The sequence below is a fragment of the Rattus norvegicus genome, chromosome 5, assembly GCF_021556685.1.
Source record: "Rattus norvegicus strain SHRSP/BbbUtx chromosome 5, alternate assembly SHRSP_T2T, whole genome shotgun sequence".
In the NCBI taxonomy this organism is placed as follows: Eukaryota; Metazoa; Chordata; class Mammalia; order Rodentia; family Muridae; genus Rattus; species Rattus norvegicus.
Window position 1 is genome coordinate 30,468,809 of NC_141538.1, and position 21,381 is coordinate 30,490,189.

At 43.2% G+C, this 21,381-nt stretch overlaps 1 protein-coding gene and 1 long non-coding RNA gene across 6 annotated transcripts in view; one reads left to right on the plus strand and one right to left on the minus strand.

The window, feature by feature from the left end:
- Cdh17 (cadherin 17) overlaps positions 1-21,381 on the plus strand; it is an 87,446-nt gene that overhangs the window by 40,685 nt on the left and 25,380 nt on the right. For 3 of the 4 annotated variants that reach the window (XM_087660142.1, XM_087660143.1, NM_053977.2), the window contains 9 exon segments: positions 3,471-3,540; positions 7,617-7,715; positions 13,671-13,805; positions 14,628-14,766; positions 16,771-16,929; positions 17,027-17,226; positions 18,253-18,384; positions 18,757-18,907; positions 20,687-20,902. In XM_087660142.1, coding sequence (XP_087516268.1) covers positions 3,493-3,540; positions 7,617-7,715; positions 13,671-13,805; positions 14,628-14,766; positions 16,771-16,929; positions 17,027-17,226; positions 18,253-18,384; positions 18,757-18,907; positions 20,687-20,902 — 1,279 coding nt within the window. In that variant the 5' untranslated portion in view covers positions 3,471-3,492. 4 annotated transcript variants of the gene reach the window in all.
- On the minus strand, positions 1,624-21,203 carry LOC102552377 (uncharacterized). 2 transcript variants are annotated; one of them, XR_015620141.1, is made up of 4 exons: positions 20,938-21,203; positions 5,258-5,465; positions 4,202-4,381; positions 1,624-2,918 (listed from the first exon to the last, which is right to left on the minus strand). It is a non-coding gene; the product is annotated as an uncharacterized LOC102552377 (long non-coding RNA). The 2 variants fall into 2 exon arrangements; XR_015620142.1 differs by having other exon boundaries at positions 1,634-2,918; positions 4,202-4,334; positions 20,938-21,166.

A 21,381-nucleotide genomic window follows, 5' to 3' on the forward strand; every position in this document is an offset into this window, starting at 1 on the left:
CTGGTACAACTTTTGCACCTTGCACAACTTGGCACAGTGGGAGGTGTGTGTTGGACAGGGTGAGTCATGTTGGTGTAGGAAAAGGTCAAGCAACCACAAAGTAAAAGCAGAATCTTTTGAAATCTGTGGACAGAGAGAGCGCACAAAAGAGACATTTTCAGGCTAGAAGACCCTGCAGTGAGAGCATAGGCCTGGGAATGAACAAGGCAGCGTGACCTTGGCCTAGTCCCTTAACTTCGCTGACTTTTGCTTTTTGATATTTTCATCTCAAATGCATGTGGTGTCTGCTTCAGAGAGTTCCTGGAGGGGGAAAAATCATAAGATAATTCAATGAAAGGCTCAGCACTGTGTAGCTCGTTTCTAATAAATGCCGACTGACTGCCTTTGTGTTGTGATCCTGTATAGTCTGCTGGGACATCTGTGACTTCCAGGCTAAGGTGGACTGAGGGAGGACACCTCTCCAAGAGAGTTCCACATTTGAGGACAAGGTCCTGATAAGCTACCTCCTGGATAAGGTGACTGAGGTCTTCTCAAAACCCATTAAGAGCCCAGAGCCTTTGATCTTTGTCACTGCAGGTACGCTTGGCCTTTCAGATAGTCACCACAGGAACTGTCAGAATTGGTCTTTGCACCTGAGGCAGACCCTGACAGAAAGCGAAGCAAAATTTTTAAGCAAATGATTGGGTCAACCCTTCCAGGAATCTCAGAGGAGAGACCACAGAGTTCTCTGAAACGACCAACTGAGCCCTGTCCAGCTAGTGTCCCCAAGTTGTCCTATGATGTGGGTGTCCAGTGACTTTAGGCAAACTTTAAACAGTGGTTTCCTGTCCTCATGACCCATGGTCAGATATTCACCTAATGAGTCATGTACCTAGGAAGAGGAAGTGAAAGCAAGACTTGTCTGAGGCAGGACAGAACCTTAGCATTGGTGCAGTTTGCTCTGAGTCAAGTCTTCACCGTGTGTGTGTGTGTGTGTGTGTGTGTGTGTGTGTGTGTGTGTGTGTGTGTGTGTAGGCTATGGGGAGCTGTCAGAAAGTAGGCTGTGGAAGGAGACATCCAGGGCATGGTTTAAATTCTGACTGAGAAAGCACAGATTGCAGATGGCGCATGCTGTCCAATACTAACTCCCTGAATCCTGTCACTCTCAAAGACAGATACTTTCACTGCCTTTTGCTTTACGGTGAGTGACCAGGGCCATAAGTCAGCACAGACGCCAGGCCCTAAACTATCAACCTCCAGGGTTCATGCTTCATACAGCTTCACGGTCTGGAAGGCTGTCCTCTAACAAACCATGATGCCCTTTCCAAAGAGGCAGCAAGTGACCATTGTTATTTCCCCCAGGAAAGAATGGGCGACTTTTGATCCCTCTCTGTTTGAACCCCTGACTAAGACCTTCATTTTGTTAATGTTGATTTTTCTGTCATTTCAGCTTGTAACTCTTTGTAAGATTAAAGATCCTAAAAAACACTGGTTCAGTGAAAGAGAACATATCCCAACTGTTTCTCAATCGTTTATTGGAGCAAAACTCTTACCGCGTCTATCAGAAAAATAACCCTTTTCAACAATTAAAAAAAAAAGAATTGTACCTTCAAGATAAGGCTTTAAATCTCAAATTAATGAATAGTCATTTTATGAGAATATTTATTCTGATATTTATTCAATGATGGATACTGTAGAATTTAACAAACATCTGTTGAGGTCTTAATGTAAGCAAGTTATGGTATGGAACGCTCTGGGAGGTTAAAAAGTAACAAGACCTCTATTTTTTAGGGGAGTCAGTAGCACTGATAAATAAAGGATAAGTAAATAATATAAATAAAGGATGAACAAATAAAAGATAAATAATAAAAATTGGAAATGCAAAAGGAAAAGGCCCCTGTCTGGAAATCAAGGAAGACTTCCTGCAGGAAGTAGGAACAGAGTCTAGCTGTGCTTCTTGTGTGGGAACTGAGTTCCTAGCATCCTGTCTGGTGCACATAGAAGTCCGTAAGTAAAGGGGTGAGTAGGACCCTGCTGAGGGGTGAGAGAGAAGCAGGAACAGTTGTGAGAGATGAGCTCTCAAGGAGGTATTTGTTAGGCAAATACCTGCTGTCCATTGTCTGTGCCTGGGCCCCTGGCAGGTGGGGAGAGCAGCTAGCACAGGACACAGATCCAGTGATCTGGGCAAAGGGTACAGTGGCCAGGGTGTGGGGAGGGAGTGGCAGATAAGCAAACCTAAGAGAGTTGTCAGAGCGGGTGAAGAACCTGGATACTGAGAAATTTGGGGAGTGGGACCACCAATGGCTCAGTGCTGTTCTTTTCTTTGGAATAAGAAACTGTAGGTTGATAAATGATTGTGCAGATTTGGCTCATGTTAAAACGGTGGTTAAGCCCAAGCACTGCAGTGTCTAGGGACTTCTACACTTACCAGATCTATGCTGTTCAAGCCCCTAAGGTCAAAGGATGTGATGTTGTGTGCAACCAGCCACCTCCTCGTGTACACCCTGAACCAGCTCTAGATTACCTAGCTGCATAATTGGTTTTAATCTCAAAGTGATTAACATGTAAGGTTAGCTCCGGCCGGTTTCCTTCCCCTCCCTGTGGGTTTCCTTCTCTGCTTTCCCATTCTGTGTTTTACTTTGCTCTATCGCCCACGTCCCTCAAGATCTCTTCCTTCCCCCTCATAATTGTCTTTCCAATTTCCTGACTTGTAGACACAAATATAGAAGCACACACACACACACACACACACACACACACACACACACACACACACACACACACACATTGAATTGTGAGGCTAGGTTCAGCATATAAAAGAAAACGTGTAGCATTTGTCAACCGAGCATGCTGTCCTTGGCTTTACATAATGATCTCGGGTCACCCGCTCATGGTAATCTTACTCTTCAGTTCCACACTCTCTTCCTGAGCCATCGTTTCTGTGAAATGTAAGAGGAACTGGTATGAGTTCTTTTGGAGCTCTCAAAAGTACAGGCTGTAATACTATTCAGAAGACCAAGAGGGCAGCTGGTAAGGTCTCAGAAAGCTATAGAAGTTCTTGGCTTTCTTTGCGCTTGCAGAATCTCATGTATTTGCAACTTTGATTTAGAATCATGAAAATAATCTGACCTAGCTTCGCTGGCATCTGCCACAGTCCATCTCCTCACCTATGGGAACAAATAAAAATTCTAAAACAAAACGCAGAGCAGACATGAGCGGAAGAGGTCTGCTCTGCCTGTGATCTAAGGCTCTGAAGTGAGGTAGTCATAGACATTACAGAGCTGGTTTGGAGATGCCGGCTGGTGCGTTGGCTGTAGATGGGGAGCAAGAAGCTTCCGGAAGCTCGGCCATTCCACACAGTGGAGAGTTGGCCTCTAAGGACCCTATTTTGTGAGGTTTGTGACAGGAGGTCATCCAAAGATCCTGACTATTGGAAAGATAGGACTTAGCAGGCTGGTAACTAACATGCTTTTTCTCTGGTTCACTCACAGGAGTCCAAGTGAAGAGAGCAACATGGTCTCTGCCCAGCTTCACTTCCTGTGTCTTCTCACGCTTTATTTGGTAAGCACAGAGGGGAGGGTGTCTGCAGGTTATTTCCTGACATCCTTATCATGAAATGAACAGTTATCACCAATATTTTAAAAGGTGGCTTATATAAATTGTACAGAAAGATGTGATGTTTTCTCTCCTGGGATGTGTCCAGTGAAGTGACCCCAAGCCCCGTGATTGTCCATTGTTGAAGGGTGCCCTTTATTCTCAGCTCTTAGAAGGTAATAAGTCACGGAATAGCAAGGCTTAGCTCTATGGTTATAGTTTTATTTGTTTCTGTTTCTGCTACTGAAGCCTGAACCCCAGACCTTGTACATAGACAAGCGTTCTACCACAGAGCTACAGCCAGGAGTCTAGACTAAACAAAACTACTCTTACCTGTTGCTTCTGGCCCGGAAAGGAATTACACCGATTCATCTATAAGTCTCTATAACCCAACTTTAAAAACAGCTATGAAAACCATCCACCAAAACACCTCACCTTTCCTGTCTTCACCTTCCTGTGCTCTGTATTTTTATTTTCATAAATGGCTTGGAGGTCCCTAGTTAAATTTGCCTTTAGCCTCGTCTTCTGTTGTTGCAATTGTCAGAGACAGGCTTTCAGCATGGGACAGAATGGAAACTGGGCTCAAGCTATTGGGTAGGCAGTGGGGTACCATATTTGTTTTACTTACATGGTTCTTGTGGTGCAGAAGGATGTCCAAAGTTTCACTGTCTTATGAGCCAAGATCTCGGGTGTCTTTTTGCTCTTTTCCACAAAAGGAAGTTTGTAGATTGTTGCACCTAAAAATCTTGCTTCCTTTTTTTCTTGTACCCAAAAACAACACACCAAATTTTAAGTCCTCAAAATCCTCCTATACAGTTTAAAAATTTTAATGTTTTTTATTAATATACATTATACACACATATATATTAACACATTATATAATATATTTTTATCCCCCCACCTTCCATATTATAGAACTGAACCAAGCTTTCCAGAGCCTCCTTCAAGGTTAAAGAGGAGACTGCGTTCAGCCTGGGACTGAGTGAAGACCATTGCTCTCCTGTCTTTCCTACCTACATTATTATAGAAGGACAGTAATGTCAGAGCCAGGTTCTAGTTTGTGGCTACCACTTGCCCATGATAGGAAATGGACTGAGTAGCTTTAAGCTTTAAACCTCAGTTTTCTGTCCTGTGGAATGGGTCCAATCCTAGCATTCGACATAGAGGAGCTTTTAAATTACGGAGCACAGCCTACGCTCTGACTACGTAAGAGTCATTAGTTGTATGTATTTCAAATGTCCAACGCCTGTATGGACCCACCCTCCATAATGAATGAGGCCACCTTAACAGGTTTTTCTCAGCACCTACACAGAGATAGGAGGTGATTGCATGAGTATGAGTTAGGAAGCAGCATCGAGATCAGAGAGAATGAACCGTTGGCTGTGGCACTTTACTGGTGGTGGCCTCGTTTTCTTCTTGCCTGAGGTCCCTTGCCTTCCTTTCTGTAGATGAAAACTGTCCTTTTGCCACTTCCACCATGCCGTCCTTCTCAGCTCTGACGGTGTGGTTTGGTGACTCACCTTGTACACATTCATTTTGAAATCTTTATAGCCCCAATAGTCATGTTAATGGGAGGGAAGGAGATTTGTTGCCCCGATACAAGGATGCAACTTTGAACCCTGGAATTGACTCTCCCTCTCTGCAGCGTGCTAGCTATACAGCTATATGTACAATGTAGCCTTGCCTGTGAGGTCTGTGGGCTAAGGACGTTTCCATGGGTGTGGGTAATGGCATGGCTGGTTGCTTGCTGGGTGGTCTTGGAGTCAAGCCTCAGAGCCTGCTGGTAGCATTGAAGAAAATATTGCCCTCGTCTTAGATCCATCCTGGTGACACTGGAGGCCTGTGGCAGTTCTCCTGCCTCACCTTCCAGCAGTAATGGAGCTGGAGAAGACCTGAGAAGAAGGAAAGAAAGGCTCCAGAAGGAAGGCAAGCTCAGCCAGTTCGTGGCTAGAAGTCTGGAAAATTATTGTGGAAGTTGAAAATGCTTTTAGCTGCAAATAACAAGAAATTGGGATTTGGAGCAACTTAACATAAAAGAAAGGTTATTTCTCAGAGATAACAGGAAGCCCCAGTGATATTAATTCAGAGCAGGGTTAACACCATTCTGTGATCTATTAGAACTGGAAATGTTTTTCTCTTTGGACCTCCCAGCTCAGGGTGCACATACAAAGCCAATGGCCTTTCTGAGACCATCAGGGAGGGGTAAAAAATCTCAGCTGTAGCTGTCCTTTCCCATGAGGAAACAGTGCCTGGCCTCCTCATCTCCCTCCCGGCTTCCTCATTCCTGTCACAAACAAGAAGTACGAGTCTTAGTGTTTTGTCTGCAAGGGAGCCTGCAAGGGGATCCCTTGACCCCCTCACCTCTGTGGTGGGCAGCAGCGAAGAGGGCAGCTCGCCTGCGAGGCAGCCACGACTAAGGGCAGAAAAGACCAAAATCCAAGGCCTTCTGCTTTTTTGTTTGTTAATGTCTTTTATCTGACAATGTCAACTCAGTCAAGGTCCAGTGCCTAAGATGCAGGCCAGGACCTTTCCCTGCCCTTTGCATACTATTTGGGTTGTTCCCTGAAGGACGGGAAACAAATAGTCTTCATTTCAAACACATTGACTTGCCATTAATGTGTCTGACTCTAACCTGTCTCAGTCCACCCCAAACTGGGGGCCCAAAGAGCTCCTGGGAAGAGAGGCCAGCATTCAGATTTCTCGATTTGGCTGCCTGTCCCCCTGCTCTACTCTGCCCCCCCACCCCCACCCCGTCTCCCTTCAGGATTGGTAGTAAGGGTAGTAGCGGTAGCAGCCATTGGCTGTGGGGTATTCCCCAGGGGTTGGAATGATGCGAGCCATGCCTTCTGGCACAACTCCATTACAGCCAGCTTTCCTTCCCTCACTTTTGCATCCCTGGTGGGCAATAATGCTGATGGGTTGTGAAGTCTGGTTCCAGAGTTGCAGGTTCAAATCCAGGCTCTGGTTACTCTGTGGGCAAATAACTTTTCTTTCTTTCTTTTTTTTTAAAAAAGATTTATTGATTTTATGTGTATGACTACACTGTTGCTCTGAGGCCATCGGATCCCATTACAGATGACTGTGAACCACCAGTGGTTGTTGGGATTTGAACTCAGGACCTCTGGAAGAACAGTCAAGGCTCTTAACTACGGAGCCATCTCTCGATCCCTCAAACTTTTCTATGCCTTAGTCTCCCCAGGGCTGACTGTGCTATACTTTAGTCAGTGCGTAGGGTTACTGCCAGGATTCAATACGCTTAGGACAGGCTCCCATGAATACCAGCTTAGCAGTTATAAACTTTCCTTACATCCTGGTCTGGGTTTGAGTGACTGTAGACTTGCTTAGCTTTCTAAGGTCTTTAGACTTTAGAACCAGGTGAGACCACTGCTTGAAGTAAACACTTTATGGTTTTAATGTCTGCAAATGAATGTAAAGCGTTGGTCAGTTATGAGATTTGCCAAAGTTCCAGTTTGACCAGAATTTACCAGGTGATTTTGTGCCACGTGGGCACCGTGAGAAACTGTCCACATATTCTTTCCCTTCGGATAATCTCAACTGCCTTAGAGGTGACTATAAGACTCCAGGATGCTGGGGACACGTCACAAATGTCATAGAACGTTTTTAAGTGGTGGTGGGGGTATTTTTAAAAAGGCTGGTGTGACCACGTATAATTTAGAAGGCAGAGCGGCTCCTGGGAGGCTGCAGACTTTTGTTTAGTTAAGGTGGAGCATCTGCCGTCCCTGCCCGTCACACCCATTCTTTAGTCTGGGCTTCACTCCTAGAAGTCTCCTTTGTAACATGGGAGTTAACATTCTTCCCGTGGGATGGTAGTTGTCATGGCTAAATGAGGAAAAGCAGTTTGAAACTTACAGCAGACTACTTTGGCAGGGTAGGAGAGTCCCTCAGTAAACACTACACCAGTTTGTGCGCTGACCAGGTATATACATTGTTTCTAGCCATCGTGGAACCCTCGGCTCAGTGTATTGTTTCTGCGACTGATGCCCATCGTTCTTACTCAGCACCTTTTCTCTCTTTATTAACAGACTGGCGCATATGGCCAAGAAGGGAAGTTCAGCGGCCCCCTGAAACCCATGACATTCTCTATTTTTGAAGGCCAAGAACCGAGTCAAATCATATTCCAGGTAAAGGCTAATCTTTGATATCTTGACTTTGATATCTCCTGTTCACAGTGGAACTTTGCTCTCATCTCTGCTGAACAGCAGGGAGGAACATGGAGGCGGGCCGACAGTTTTTTTTTTTTTTGTTTTTTTTGTTTTTTGTTTTTTTTTAATCAAATGTGACTCTGATGAAGCTAAGTTGCAGAGTGGGGTAGATATGGCATCCTCACACAGGCTCCCTTAACCGCCTGTGGCCAGTGCTTCCTTTCCTCTCAAGAGGAGGTGGGCATTATGGACTCCGCCTCTACCCTGAGGGGAAAAGTTACTCATTTCAAGAGGTGCTGGCTTTCTGATCATTAGGACATCTGCTCACCGAGCTTGGCCTGTGAGATGGTTTTGTTCTGTTGTGTTTGGTTTTATTTGGGGGGGGGGGACTTCTCTGTGTGACCACAGCCTGATTTCCTTCCTGCCTCTTCTGAATGCAGGTTGATGTCCTTGCCTGTGGGTTTCCCAAGGCACACTGGACGTGTTAATCACCTTTTCCATTACTGTGATGACTTTAGTTTTATTTCCGTCTGCTGTGGTAAATACTCTGACAAAAATCAACCTAGAAGAAGTATTTCCTTTGGCTCACAGTATCCAAGAGGATACAGTTCATCATGGTATGGAAGGCAGGGCAGGAGGAGCGAAACCAGCTGCTCAAATTTCATACCTGCTCTGTGAGTGGAAAGGAAACAGGAAGAGAGGGTCAGGCTATAAAACCTCTAAGCTTCTTTCTGGTGACCCTGTGATGCACTTCCTCCAGTGAGCTTCACTTCCAAAAAATTCCAAAACATGGCCACCAGCTGGGGCCCAAACGCCCAAACACACAAGCCTGTGGGTAGCATTTCACTTTCAAGCAACAATGACAAACTACTGGGGGGTGGAAGGAGAATGACTTGAAGAGAAAAGATTTGGACTCATGGCTTCCAACCTGTGGCAGGCAGGGCCGGTGGAGGAAAGCAACTTGACCTGTGGTGGTAGGAAGCAGAGAGAGCAGGGAAGGGTCCAGAGATAAGCTACCTACGATCTGTAAAACCCCAGAGTTCACAGCACACAACACTTATCTCTCCTTTAAAGTTTCCCTTTGATGGCCCCTACTAGGGATCATTCTTAGCAACAGTATTATGCATTTAAATTTCTTCTTTAAATAATTCAAAGTAGGAAATCATTTAACAGGTACTTTTTAAATAATTTTAATTGGTTCCAAAGCCAATTATGCCTTAGTTTTAATCCCACAGAGTCTGATTCCTATTAATTATCTTTTGTGCAGCTCAAATCATTTGCATGAATTCTGACCCTTTCTTTGAGATTATAATATAACTACATCATTTATCTTCCCTCCAAACCCTCCCACATACGCTCCCAACTCTCCTTCAAATTTATGGCTTTTTCACTAATTATTATCCCAAGTATATAAGTATGACACACACACACACACACACACACACACACACACACGATATTCTGACATACTTATTCCTTATGTGGAAGTCACTAGGAGACACAATCTGACAGGAGACTCCCCCATCTTGTGACTCTTACAGTCCTTCACAGTGTTTCCTTCCACAGTGTTTCCTGAGCCTTAGGTGTGGGAATGGCAAACACTATCTTTATCATATAGAATTACCCTGTCATCCAGTTATGCTATACCTGGACACATGTCCAAAGGGTTGTGTGTCCTACTTGTGAACCTGTGTTTATACTGTTCTGTTGAAATGGCCAGGGAATGGACATTTAGGTTAGGTCCATTTCCACTTAGAATTCATCTTTAACCTGTTGGCTATGAAAGCATACCGTTACTTCACATATCTGTAAAAACCCTGATTCTAGCTTATTATAGGTTTCTAATCTCAGCCCATTGTTTTTCATTTGACTTATGTCCTTTAAAGTGTTTTTAAATGACTTTATCACTTGGTGTAGGGTTTATCCTGGAGAATATTCTGTATAGTTTGCTTTAGTTGAATGGCGTGCTCTGTTGGTTAGCTTCTAGTTTGTCTGTGGTGTTACTCAACGCTTTCTTTCCTTATTGGTTCTTGATTTGTTCTGCACATTATTGAAAGTATTGAAATCGTCAGTAATGGCAGTTTCATTGTCCGCTCTCCCAGTCTTTGATGCACTTTAGAGACCGTCTCTAACACTTAGGTATATAAATGCTATACACTTAGAACAATACAGTAGCTATAGCTTCTGCATATTAATTCTGTATCTTGTCTTTCCTTTTGAACAGGATCTCATTCTGTAGCTCAGACTATTAACTTATTCTGTAGCCCAGGCTAGAAAGAAATCTTCTTTTTCGGTCTTAGCTTCCCAAGTGCTGGGATTATAGGTATGAGCTACCCTGACTAGCTCTTTTTATCTATAACAAGTTTGCCTTAATCTCTGTTTTGTCTGGTTCTAGCTTAACTTACCCTCGCTGTGAAGAATTGTTTTATTGGATTAGAAGCCTTGTTTGTCTCATAAAGTGTAGCACTTGGTATGTGTTATCTCACAGTCTTTGGCCTTACTGAGGAATCTCCTCATTTTATTAAAAAGTTCTGTGTGTCATGATGTTCGATTTACTACAGTCCCTTCTGATATTTTCCAGCATACTCTGTCATTCAAATATTTGATTGTGCTGCAACTAGGATCATGTGTCTGTGCTTTCTCCTTTCTGGAGTTTACTGAGCTTAATGGATGGGTCTACGAGTAGGCATTCTGTCTTCAAATAGTCTTTTATCTCCTTTTCACTTTCTCCCCTCTTGGGACTCTTACAGCCCATGTGCTCACTTGCTTGATGGTGCCTTTTCGAGCATTCATTTTGTTGATATTGTTTTTTTTTTCTTTTTGTATTTTAAGGTGGGTAGCTCATTTTCAAGTCCTCTGGTTTTCCACTAGCTCACATGTTTTTTCAAGTTCTCTGGAACATTTATTTTAGCTAGTATACTTTTAACTCGAGAAATTTTATTAAAAAAAAAAACCAACACAAAATCTTCGTGTCTGTATTCCCTATTTTGTATGCCTTATTATCATGCTTTCCCTAGTCTTTTTTTAAAAATTTTTTATTAGATATATTTCTTTATTTCCCTAGTCTTTTAAAGATGACTTCCTTTAGTTCTGGACCTAGTTAAAATACATCGTTTAGGATCTTTAGCAAGTTCAACACCAGAGTTTCCTTAGGAACAGTTTTTGTATCTACAATGTTACTTATTTGGCTGTTTATTTAGTTGTATGTCACACAATCATTGAAGAATAGGCTTTTCTCCTTTTTTAAAAATTTTGTTTCCCCTCTCATACTCCCTACCCCCCTGCTCCTATGAAGACGCTCCTACTCCCACCCACCCACTCCCACCTCAATGCCCTGGCGTTCCCCTACATTGAGGAAACGAGCCTTCACAGGACCAAGGGCTGTTCCTCCTATTGATGCCAGACAAGGCCATCCTCTGCTACACACGCAGCTGGAGCCATGGGTCCCTCCATGTGAGAAGAGTAGACATTTTAAACGATGTGATATGGTAGTCCAGACAGCCTATCTCTTCCTACCTCAGAGCGTATTGCTTCTACTTCTTGTTTAGTGGCTTTTATGGGCTAAGTCTGAAAAGTCAGTATTCATTATTATATCCGGCCACTGGAATTCCTGCTCAGCTTGGTGCTCAGCGAATGGCTGGACAGAGATTATGTTAGGTCCATCAGATCAATAAGTCTCAGCCTTTACCAACAGGCACTTGGAACATGTTGCAGAACATCGCCAGCTGTGTGGCGTATAGTTTTTTTTTTTTTTTACAGCTTTGACTTTCCCTTCAGTTCAAACTTGTGCAGAGTCTCAACGTTAGCCGGGGGTGAGGGTTAGACCCTTCTCTGGCCTTTTCTGGCCATGCTGGCAGCTCGGTTAATGGATGATGCCTCCAAGGAGTAACACACACGGTTTACAAAATCCCCTGCAGACAGTTTATTCTCTACCCTTTCCTTTAAACGCGTGACCAGTCTCTCGTTTGCTTCCGCTATTGTTCCTGCCTCGGCTTCAGAAGGAGCCATGGCTGACAGTTCTGAAGGTTATTTCCCTTTGGAAAGTTTTACATATACCTTGTATACAGTGTATGTTAATCATATCCATCTCCCACTCTTCATTCCAATTCCCCCATCCCTGACTCTTACCCACACATTTCCCAACTTCATGCCCTCCTTTTAAATGTTTGTTTCTTAGCCCCTGACTCCAATTAGAGCTGCATATATGTGTGTATAGTATGAGATCATCCTTTGGGGCGTGGTGTGCCAGTGACCACACCTCTCCTAAGAATAGTGACTCTCCCTCCCTGCAGTAACCAGCAACTGCAATATTTCCTAAGGGAGGGCTGGGCCTTTGTAGCGCTGCCCCCACCCATGGTGGAATTTTAATTTAGTTCATGTGTACAACATCCATTTCTTGTCCAAAAAACAACATTTTCCTTTCTTCACTCAGATATATATATATATATATATATATATATATATATATATATATATATATACTTTTTTTCAGCCTCTTTTCAGTGATGTTACCTAAGCTTTCGTGAGGGATTTTATTTGTTTGCCTGGTATTCACTATATATCCTAAGCTGGTCTCAAGCTTACAGCAATCCTCCTGCCTCAGCCTCCTGAATGCTGAGATCGCAAGTGTGAAGTACTATGTGTACCAGTTTTGCATTTTTTTCCCATAGAAGTCCGAGGATGCTAACAGAGAACTAACTAAATAAATAAGGCACCAGCAGGCTAGATAATAGTGGTTCTCTGGCAGTGGCTTTGGGAGTTCCTGTCTTCTCTGCCCACTGCCACACTGCAATGGTGAGGCTGTCCTGTCCCTTCTATCCTCTTTCACACTGAGCCAAATGTCAATGGCATCAGGCAAATTAAGGCATCAGAATTGGGTGCTTGTTGTCATCTAGGAGGGTTTTGGTCAGTCCCGATGCTCTGATGAGGTTGATACATTGGTGTTTGCCACTATCCACCATTTTCATACAGTCTTACTCCACCTCTTCCATTGATGTCAGACTTGTCTTAAGGCACTAACGGTGGCACTGTTTATTAATAGCCATGTAATATCAACAAGTCAATTTGTAAAGCCCTGTTTATCCATGCTGTTCTCACCTCCATTGCTGACATGAACACTTCTGTGTCCGAGACAACCACAGCCTGACTTTACTCTTGTGTACTTGGGTAACAGTCTATTTACTGTCTTCTATCAAAGACTTATATCTTACATCTCAAGTCATTCCAGGTGGGTCATATAAATTATATCCCATCAACAGTATCTATTTCTTTGCAGCCCAATAACCATGAGATGTACTTAAAGTTATTAATAAAGTTGAACAACTTTTCTATATTCTTAGTTTCATGTAGAATTCCTTTATTTATTTATTTATTTATTTATTTATTTATTTATTTATTTATTTGCTATTGTCTTAAGAGGAGTTTTGACTATCCATAAGAAGTTGTTGATTAGTGTTTCTACGTTATAGAAGGTCACCATGAAGATTATCATTCAGGAATATGTGACAGTGAAGGCACGTGTAGACTGTTTTCCTCAACATTTACCCATGTCTTCACCTTTGTCACAAGTTTTAAAGTATTGAGTGACATCTTTTGGTTCTGGCAATAAAGCTAGAATTCTCAATGTTTCTTAGGTGCTAATAACATCAGGGCTCTCAGATATTCAATGAAAACTATCTTTTAGCCTTAGCTACAGTTTAAAGCACCACAGCCTTCCCTCAGGTAGTATGATACTTTGTTTATTGAGAGAAATGTGTTCTGAATGCTACCTGAAGAATGCCCAGACAAGATGTTAGCATTTGCTACCATAAAGGGCTCAGGGTTTCTTATTATTCATGTTTGTACAAAGGAAATATGAGGATTGGTGTCTTTGTACAGATTCTACAGCATTGTGTTTTCCTCAGAACTTGATCTGATTTCTTTGCTTTGTCTCAGTTTAAGGCCAACCCTCCAGCTGTGACTTTTGAGCTAACAGGAGAGACGGATGGTATATTTAAGATAGAAAAGGATGGACTTCTTTATCACACAAGAGTCCTGGACAGAGAAACAAGGGCGGTTCATCATCTGCAGGTGAGCTGAGACCAGTGGGTGACACTCAAACTTCTGTAGCACCCCAGTCCCAGAATCTTCCAGCACCTTTATTCCTTGCTTCTTGTTCAGCTCTCCCGACATTAAAAACTGCAATCCCTCCCTTCCTTCTTCCCTCCCGCCTTGTTCCCTCCCTTCCCTCCCCCTTTCCTTCTTCCCTCCTTCTCCCCACCTTTCCGAAACCAATTACAGAGGACTATTTTGACCATAGTCATGCAATTTACATGATCAAAATCCTCAGATGACCTTACTGGGGTTGAAACTCAGCACTGTGTGTCTCATGTGCCCTGGTGCTTGGGATGTGGCTGTTGTATGGGCTCCACACCCACAATGAAGGCAGCATCAGTGCTGCGCAGAGCCACTGGGACCCCAGGATGCAGAAGGACCTAATGGTCCCACTGGAAGTCCCCTTCCTTTCCTTTCCCCACAGCTTCCTACTGGGTTCTGAGTAGCTAGAAGGGCAGAGCGCTAACTGAAAAAAAAGAAAGTTGGAAGTGTCTACTTTGCTTTCTGCCATGGGCTCTGTAGACTGACCACCATGCCATCTCTGAGGAGTCATAGCACACCATCATATGAGTCGTGCCCTGTGTCCAGTCCCCTGCCCGTCTAGAAAGCCTCTGCCATCAGACTGACTTAACTGATTGGACCCCTATTTTAGCAGCACCTAATCTGGGCTTTTGTGGGTTTTTATTTTCTGCAGTCAACAGGCCTTCGGTCCTTTGAATTTTAAGTTCCTATAAGTGACTTTTGGGCATGTATCTGAAGTCCAGGGTCACAAGGTGGTTTTCATTTCTTCAACAACAGCTTGCAGCCTTGGATTCTCAGGGAGCTATAGTGGATGGCCCAGTCCCCATCATCATAGAAGTCAAGGACATCAATGACAACCGACCTACATTTCTCCAGACAAAATATGAAGGCTCAGTGAGGCAGAACTCTCGCCCAGGTAAAATAGGCAGTCTGGATATGTCTGTGGAATGATGAAAGGGTGGCATTGTGTGGCTGGCAGTCGTCACTATAGCTCCTCAAGACTCACTTTATGTAAATTCCATAGCGATGTGAGCGCCATTTTATTGCGTCAGTTGTTCTGGACCAAAGTCTCCCATCCTTGGCCTTGTTTAGTCTTGGTACTGCAGGATGCTTTGAAGTATCTCTGATGTCTGTCTATGAGATGTCAGAACCGCTCCCCTCTCTAACCTGTGACAATAAAAAATACCTCTAGGAGTTAGAGAGATAGGGCTTAGCAAAAGCCTTTCTGCTCTTCAAAGGACCCTGAGCTCAGTTCCAAGCACTCATACTGGGTGGCTCTGTCATTGTCTATAACCTTAGCTTTAAGGCAGTCAATGTTTTCTCTTGGCCTCTGAGGGCACCCACGTTTGTGTGCAGTACCCCTCCCCCCAATTAAAAATGAAGCAAATCAGGTTGGTGATTTAGCTCGGTGGTAGAGCGCTTGCCTAGCAAGTGCAAGGCCCTGGGTTCGGTCCCCAGCTCCGAAAAAAAAAATATGAAGCAAATCATTAAAAGAGTCACTAGATGTTGACAAATGTACAGTGAAAGTCAAAACTATGATTCTTTGGTGAACTTTCAAATACCACACGGCTTGAGAACACCCAAGGGCTCTCTGGAAAGATGAGCTTACTGTTTCACATCCTTGCGGGGTACTTAGAGTCGCTGTTGGCTTCTTTCCTTCTGTGTTCCCCAGCTGGGGCCCACTCTTCTATGTTGACTGACCCTCTATGTCTAGACCCTTGATATTTCCATCCACTCATATCATGGAATCATTTGTGCGACTTTTTCTTTTTTCAGTCTTCAGTCGCCAAGTAGCCAGCACATGGCTGCACTGTCCCTGTCCCTAGATGGAAGACCAATGACTCACTTATGTAGACTTTGCTTCTAGACAGACTCTTCTAGACAGAAGAGCCTTTTTTCTCCATGAATCAAATCTCCTAGAGAAGTGATTTTCAAAATCGCGGAACTCCTGTGTTGCCTTAAAAGCTGGAGGAAGCATATAGAAAATTTTAAACCCGTGAATTATTCCAGGTGTATCTTGGTCAGTGTTTAATAGCTGTTTCTCCTGGGGTGAGTGGGAAGATGTGTGATTTGTGCCCTTTGCAAGATTTAATGGTATGATTACCTTAGCATGGCCGATTTCAAATTACCAGTGCTATTAATACATAAGTCTATAGGCTTTAGGTCTGGTTAGTTTCAGTATATGGCGTTTTTATTTGCATGATTTTTTTTTGTAATCAAATTTACAACAACTTTTGAAAAACAATTGACTGGAAATTTTCTGGAATTCAAAATTGTGCTTTCACAAGATGAGTCCAGTGTGGCACTGGCTAACTAGAAAGTAAAACACTTATTTAGTAAATAATTTAAAAGAAATGGAGTGTTTAATGGAAAGTATATTTTTCGAGACAAAAATAGTTTATCAAGAAAGATGACGTTGTTTGAATCGTTGCAAGTTTCTTTGATGTCAGGATGAATAAAAATAATTGGGCTGAAGGTGTGTTTCTGCAACCATACTGTCACCACATGCTGCTTTGGTTGAAGTAGTATACAAGGAAAATTAGCCTCACACAGATCGTCTTTAGGAAATGAGGACTATTCTAATAGCACTTCTTGCCGACGAGTAGCAATATATTAATGATATGTTTTGTACAATTTTACATTAAAATCGACTCAATTATCTTGTTCATAAATGGATCTTTTCCAGATATGATTTCAAACACCATAAACTTCTTGAAATATGCTCGGGGACTCTGATAGGCTCCTGGACCATACCTTGAAGAAACCCTACCATAAGGATAGGAAGAAAAATAAAAATTAATTTTCCCAGCTAGGAACTCGGGCACTTTCTTCCACTCTCTCTCTGCATCTCCCAAAGCAGGACACAGATGGACATGGTTTATGTTCCAATTCTTTTCTTCTGTGTTTGCTTTGTTATCAGGAAAGCCTTTCATGTATGTCAATGCTACAGACCTGGATGACCCGGCTACTCCCAATGGCCAGCTTTTTTATCAAATTGTCATCCAGCTTCCCAAAATCAACAATGTTATGTACTTCCAGATCGACAACAAAACAGGGGCAATCTCGCTTACCCCAGAAGGTGAGTCAAGGCAAGCCCTCACAAACTTCAGTCAGAGGAAGGTCTGTCACCTGTGGGGACACATATTTTTTCTCCTTCTCCTCCCCTACTTCTACAGGTTCTCAGGTATTGGATCCAATAAAGAATCCGTACTACAACCTGGTGGTCTCTGTGAAGGACATGGGGGGCCAGAATGAGAATTCCTTCAGCGATACCACATCTGTGGATATTACTGTCAGAGAGAACATCTGGAAAGCACCAGAGCCTGTGGAGATTCGAGAAAACTTAACTGATCCTCACCCCATCAAAATCACTCAGGTAGTGTCTAAGTGACATCTACAGCTATCTCAGACCCATACCTTGATGTGTAGAGACCTATCTTTGTGGTCTTCATGTTGCTCTCGAGTGCACGAGCGCGTGCGCGCGCGCGCACGCATACACACACACACACACACACACACACACTTTACTGGGGTGTTTTATTGTTTTCACCTAGCAGTGTGAAAGATAGCTGCTTTCTAATAGGTTGAATGACTTGTGATATAGCATCAACATATGTTGTTAGTAATAATACCAGAGAAACCAGGCCCTGTCTGCCTATGTATCAGGTCTTACTTTTGAGTATTTTTGTTGTTGTTGTTTGGAGAATAATTCTAGGGACTGGTAGTTATTTTTATTTCTGAGATCTTTCAGCCTCTAATATTTGAGGGGTGCACCTCACTATGTGTCTCAATTAAATGAATGAATGAGTCTAAGTCAGTGCTTCTCAACCTGTGGGTTGTGACTCCTTTGGGGGTTGTGACCCCTTTGGGGGTTGAACAACCTTTTCATAGGGTTTATATCAGATATCCTGCATCTCAGATATTTACATTGCAATTCACAGCAGTAGCAAAGTTACAACTATGAATTAGCAATGAGAATAATTTTATGGTTGGGGTCACCACAACACAAGGAACTGTATTAAAGGGTCACAGCATTAGGAAGGTTGAGAACCACCTCTTTAAAGAATCTTCTATTGCTCAGAACTCATTTTAACTTTGGATTCTAGAAGTTCATCATACATCATATGAAGTGCACTTGTCTTCATAATGTTACACCCAGTCAGAGTTCTAGAAGAAAACAGCCCACAGACTCTTCTTCAAGTTTGTAAAGATTGCTTGAGGGAAGAAAGAATTCCCCTGTCTGCCTGCTTTTAGGTTGAGCTAAAGTTGAGTTGCCCTGATAAACTCCTCATGTGCAGACAGAGTTGTGAGAAATTCTGAAGTGAGAATATGGAAGCTGTTGATCACCTTTTCAGTCTCTTTGTCCTCTTGTCTTTCTCCACCATTCGCTTTGGCCATGCAGGTGCAGTGGAATGACCCAGGGGCCCACTATTCCTTAATCAACAAGGAGAAGCTGCCACAGTTTCCATTCTCGATCGACCAAGAAGGAAATATTTACGTGACTCAGCCTTTGGACCGTGAGGAAAAGGACTCTGTGAGTGAAACGGGACGTTCCATGGCCACAAGACAAATCCTATGTCTACTTACAGTACATTAAAAAGCAAAAAAACCAAACCAAAACTATGTTCTGGATCCTTGACATTTATGCATTCTCAAAGGCATGGTGATTCGATAACTTCCCCACAAGTCTAACCAACATACTTAGAACTGACTATTGTGTATGTGTGTGTGGGGGGGGGGGAGTGAGTATGTCTGTGGATGATGAAATTCACTCTCCTCACCCTCTTTTCTCAGTTCTAAGTATGTTGACACTCAGGTTGAGAACCGGTTAGTAAATCAGTTACTCTTCTCCACCTGTTAAAGGGACAGTGAAGGCGTCTTCTGACCTTTGACCCTCATGTTGCAGCATGTTTTCTTTGCCACTGCCAAGGATGAGAATGGAAAACCCCTCGCATATCCACTGGAAATTCGTGTGAAAGTTATTGACATTAATGACAACCCACCGACATGTCTCTCTCAAGTGACTGTATTTGAAGTCCAGGAGAATGAAGTCTTGGGTAAGACATGTGAGCTGTTCAGTGGCATGGACCTGCCTTCCTTGTTGCTTCTGGGATCCCTCTCTAGCCTCTGGAGTCTCAGGTAGACCTATTCTGCAGTCCATTGTCCATGTCTAGAACAGCACAGAGATCGAAGGTATCCTGAAAGTCATACGGGTCCAGTGCTTTGAAATGAACACTATCTCTGGTCCTCTTAGGTGGATGCTTTTAGAACTGCCATCACAGCCACTGTTTCAGTGACAGTCACTGCACAGCAGCATCCTGTCCACATGTCCAGAAGGGTCCTCCTTGCAAGGTTTTCCCTTCAGTTATCTTACTGGACTTCTAAACAGCTCATGTTCAAGAGATAACCTCGCCCAGCTCGCTAAAGATCTTGATCCTACCATCCACATTCAGAGATCCCACAATAAGTAGACAATAAGTAGACAATACCAAGTTCAATGTAATCCCTTTGGAGGAAGCCAGTGATAACAGAGGGAGCTGGCGAGTGAAGTTGAGCCTCAGGCATGCTTGCCATTTTGATCTTGCATTTTGTCTCCTGATAGTTTTACATTCATGGGAACAATACTGTTGTCAACAAGAACGTTGACAACTTCTGAGGGTTTGTTCTCTCTCTCTCTCTCTCTCTCTCTCTCTCTCTCTCTCTCTCTCTCTCTCTCTGTTTCTCCTGCAGATCTCTTCCTTCCTCCTCTTCTTCACCTCCCTCTGTGTCTCCACATTCTCCCTTTATGTATGGGTGATTTCACCTCAGTGTAGCTGCTTATATTTCGAATGGCTTTATTTTCAAAGAGGGTCTCCCACAGAGGTTGGAGGTGGATGTAGATTCCTTTAGGTGGGTGAGGAGCAGGAGGTACACCATGTAGTTTCCACTAAATCTTGTGTGGGATAAGTTGTTTCCCCTCTCCAGTTCATGGGGTAGAGTTCTAAGTTCAGAATATGGCTATGTGGATGTAGATGTTTTAAAGAGGAGGTTGAATAGGATGCCTGGCTGGGTAGGATGTGAGTCGGGGGCTGGTAAGATAGCTTAGTCAGTACATTTCTTACCCTGAAACTATAAGGACCTGGCTTAGATCTGCTGACACAGTCAAAGCCAGGCATGATAGTACATATTTGTAATCCCAGTGCTGGAGAGGAAGAGACAGGTAGATTACTGGGGTTCACTGGTCAGACAACTTAAACAAACCTAGCAAGATTTTGGAGAGAGAGGGAGCTAGAGACCCTTTTTTAAAAAACGAAACCAAACCAAGCAAACAACAACCACAAACCAAACAAAAGAAAAACAAGTACAACAAAAACTCAAGGAGGATAGCTTCTGAGGGATGAGGCAGAAATTGCCCTCCGACTCCCACATCACATGGATATGCATGTATATGCACAAACACAAGACAAGTAGGATGAGGACCTGATGGTGGCCTTAATCTAATCTGACTGGAGTTCCTATGATAACTTCGGATGCTGAGGTACAAAGGGGAGGTACACAGGGAGGAGGAAGAAATAGCTAGGGAGAGAAGCTTAAAGGAAATCAACCTCCTCAACACCTTGACATCATGCGTCCAGCGTCTAGGTGTCTGAGAAGGCAGATTTTTGTTTAAGTCTCTCAATTAACAATACTGTATGACAGTCTTGGATGCCACAGTGTTCAATGAAGCATACCATGGAAAAATGCAAGGAGCCAAAGTAAATCTAAATGTCTTCTTTCATTACCCACAACTGTTCCCCATGTTTTCTAGGAAGCTGCTTTATGAACTAGTGTGAATTGTTGTCCTTTCCTCTTCATAGGTAGTAGCATTGGGATCTTTGCTGCCCACGATATGGATGAAGCTAACAATATCAACAGTATTTTGAAGTACAGACTTGTAGACCAAACACCCAAAGTTCCCTCAGATGAACTCTTTCTCATTGACGAATATGGAGGAAAGGTCCAGTTGGGTAAACGGTCTTTGAAGAAGCAAGACAGTCCTCAGTACAACTTAACAGTAGAGGTGTCTGACATAGGTAAGCACTGTACCTGATGTGGTGACTTTACATACCTGTTTTCCTCCTACTTAGGATTCATGAGGCTCTTCTCATGCCAGAAGCATTCTATGCTATCTTTGCGAATGTGAGGAAGTTCCAGATTTTCTCAAGAGCTAGAGGTTCAGATCAGGAGACATTGTATTGTCTTTGGTCCTATGGGAACTAGGTATCAAGAGGGATTCAGTGACCATCTTAAAGGGAATGCCTTTAAGAAAAATAGAAAGGAAACTTTGAAATCTAGGGCATCCCCAGATGGCAATAGTGGCTTGATTGTGATGGAAGGAGTTTTGATAACAATGTTCTAGACTACTAAGCACTCTAAGAAGAGTTCCGAATGGCTGTCTGGAATTCTGCAGGGCATTGTCTCTGGGGATAGGCCTGTCTTTGCTTCACTACTTGCTCAGTAATTGTCTGGTGGCAGCCAATGGAAGATGAGGCACAAGCGTAGTGTTGGTCAC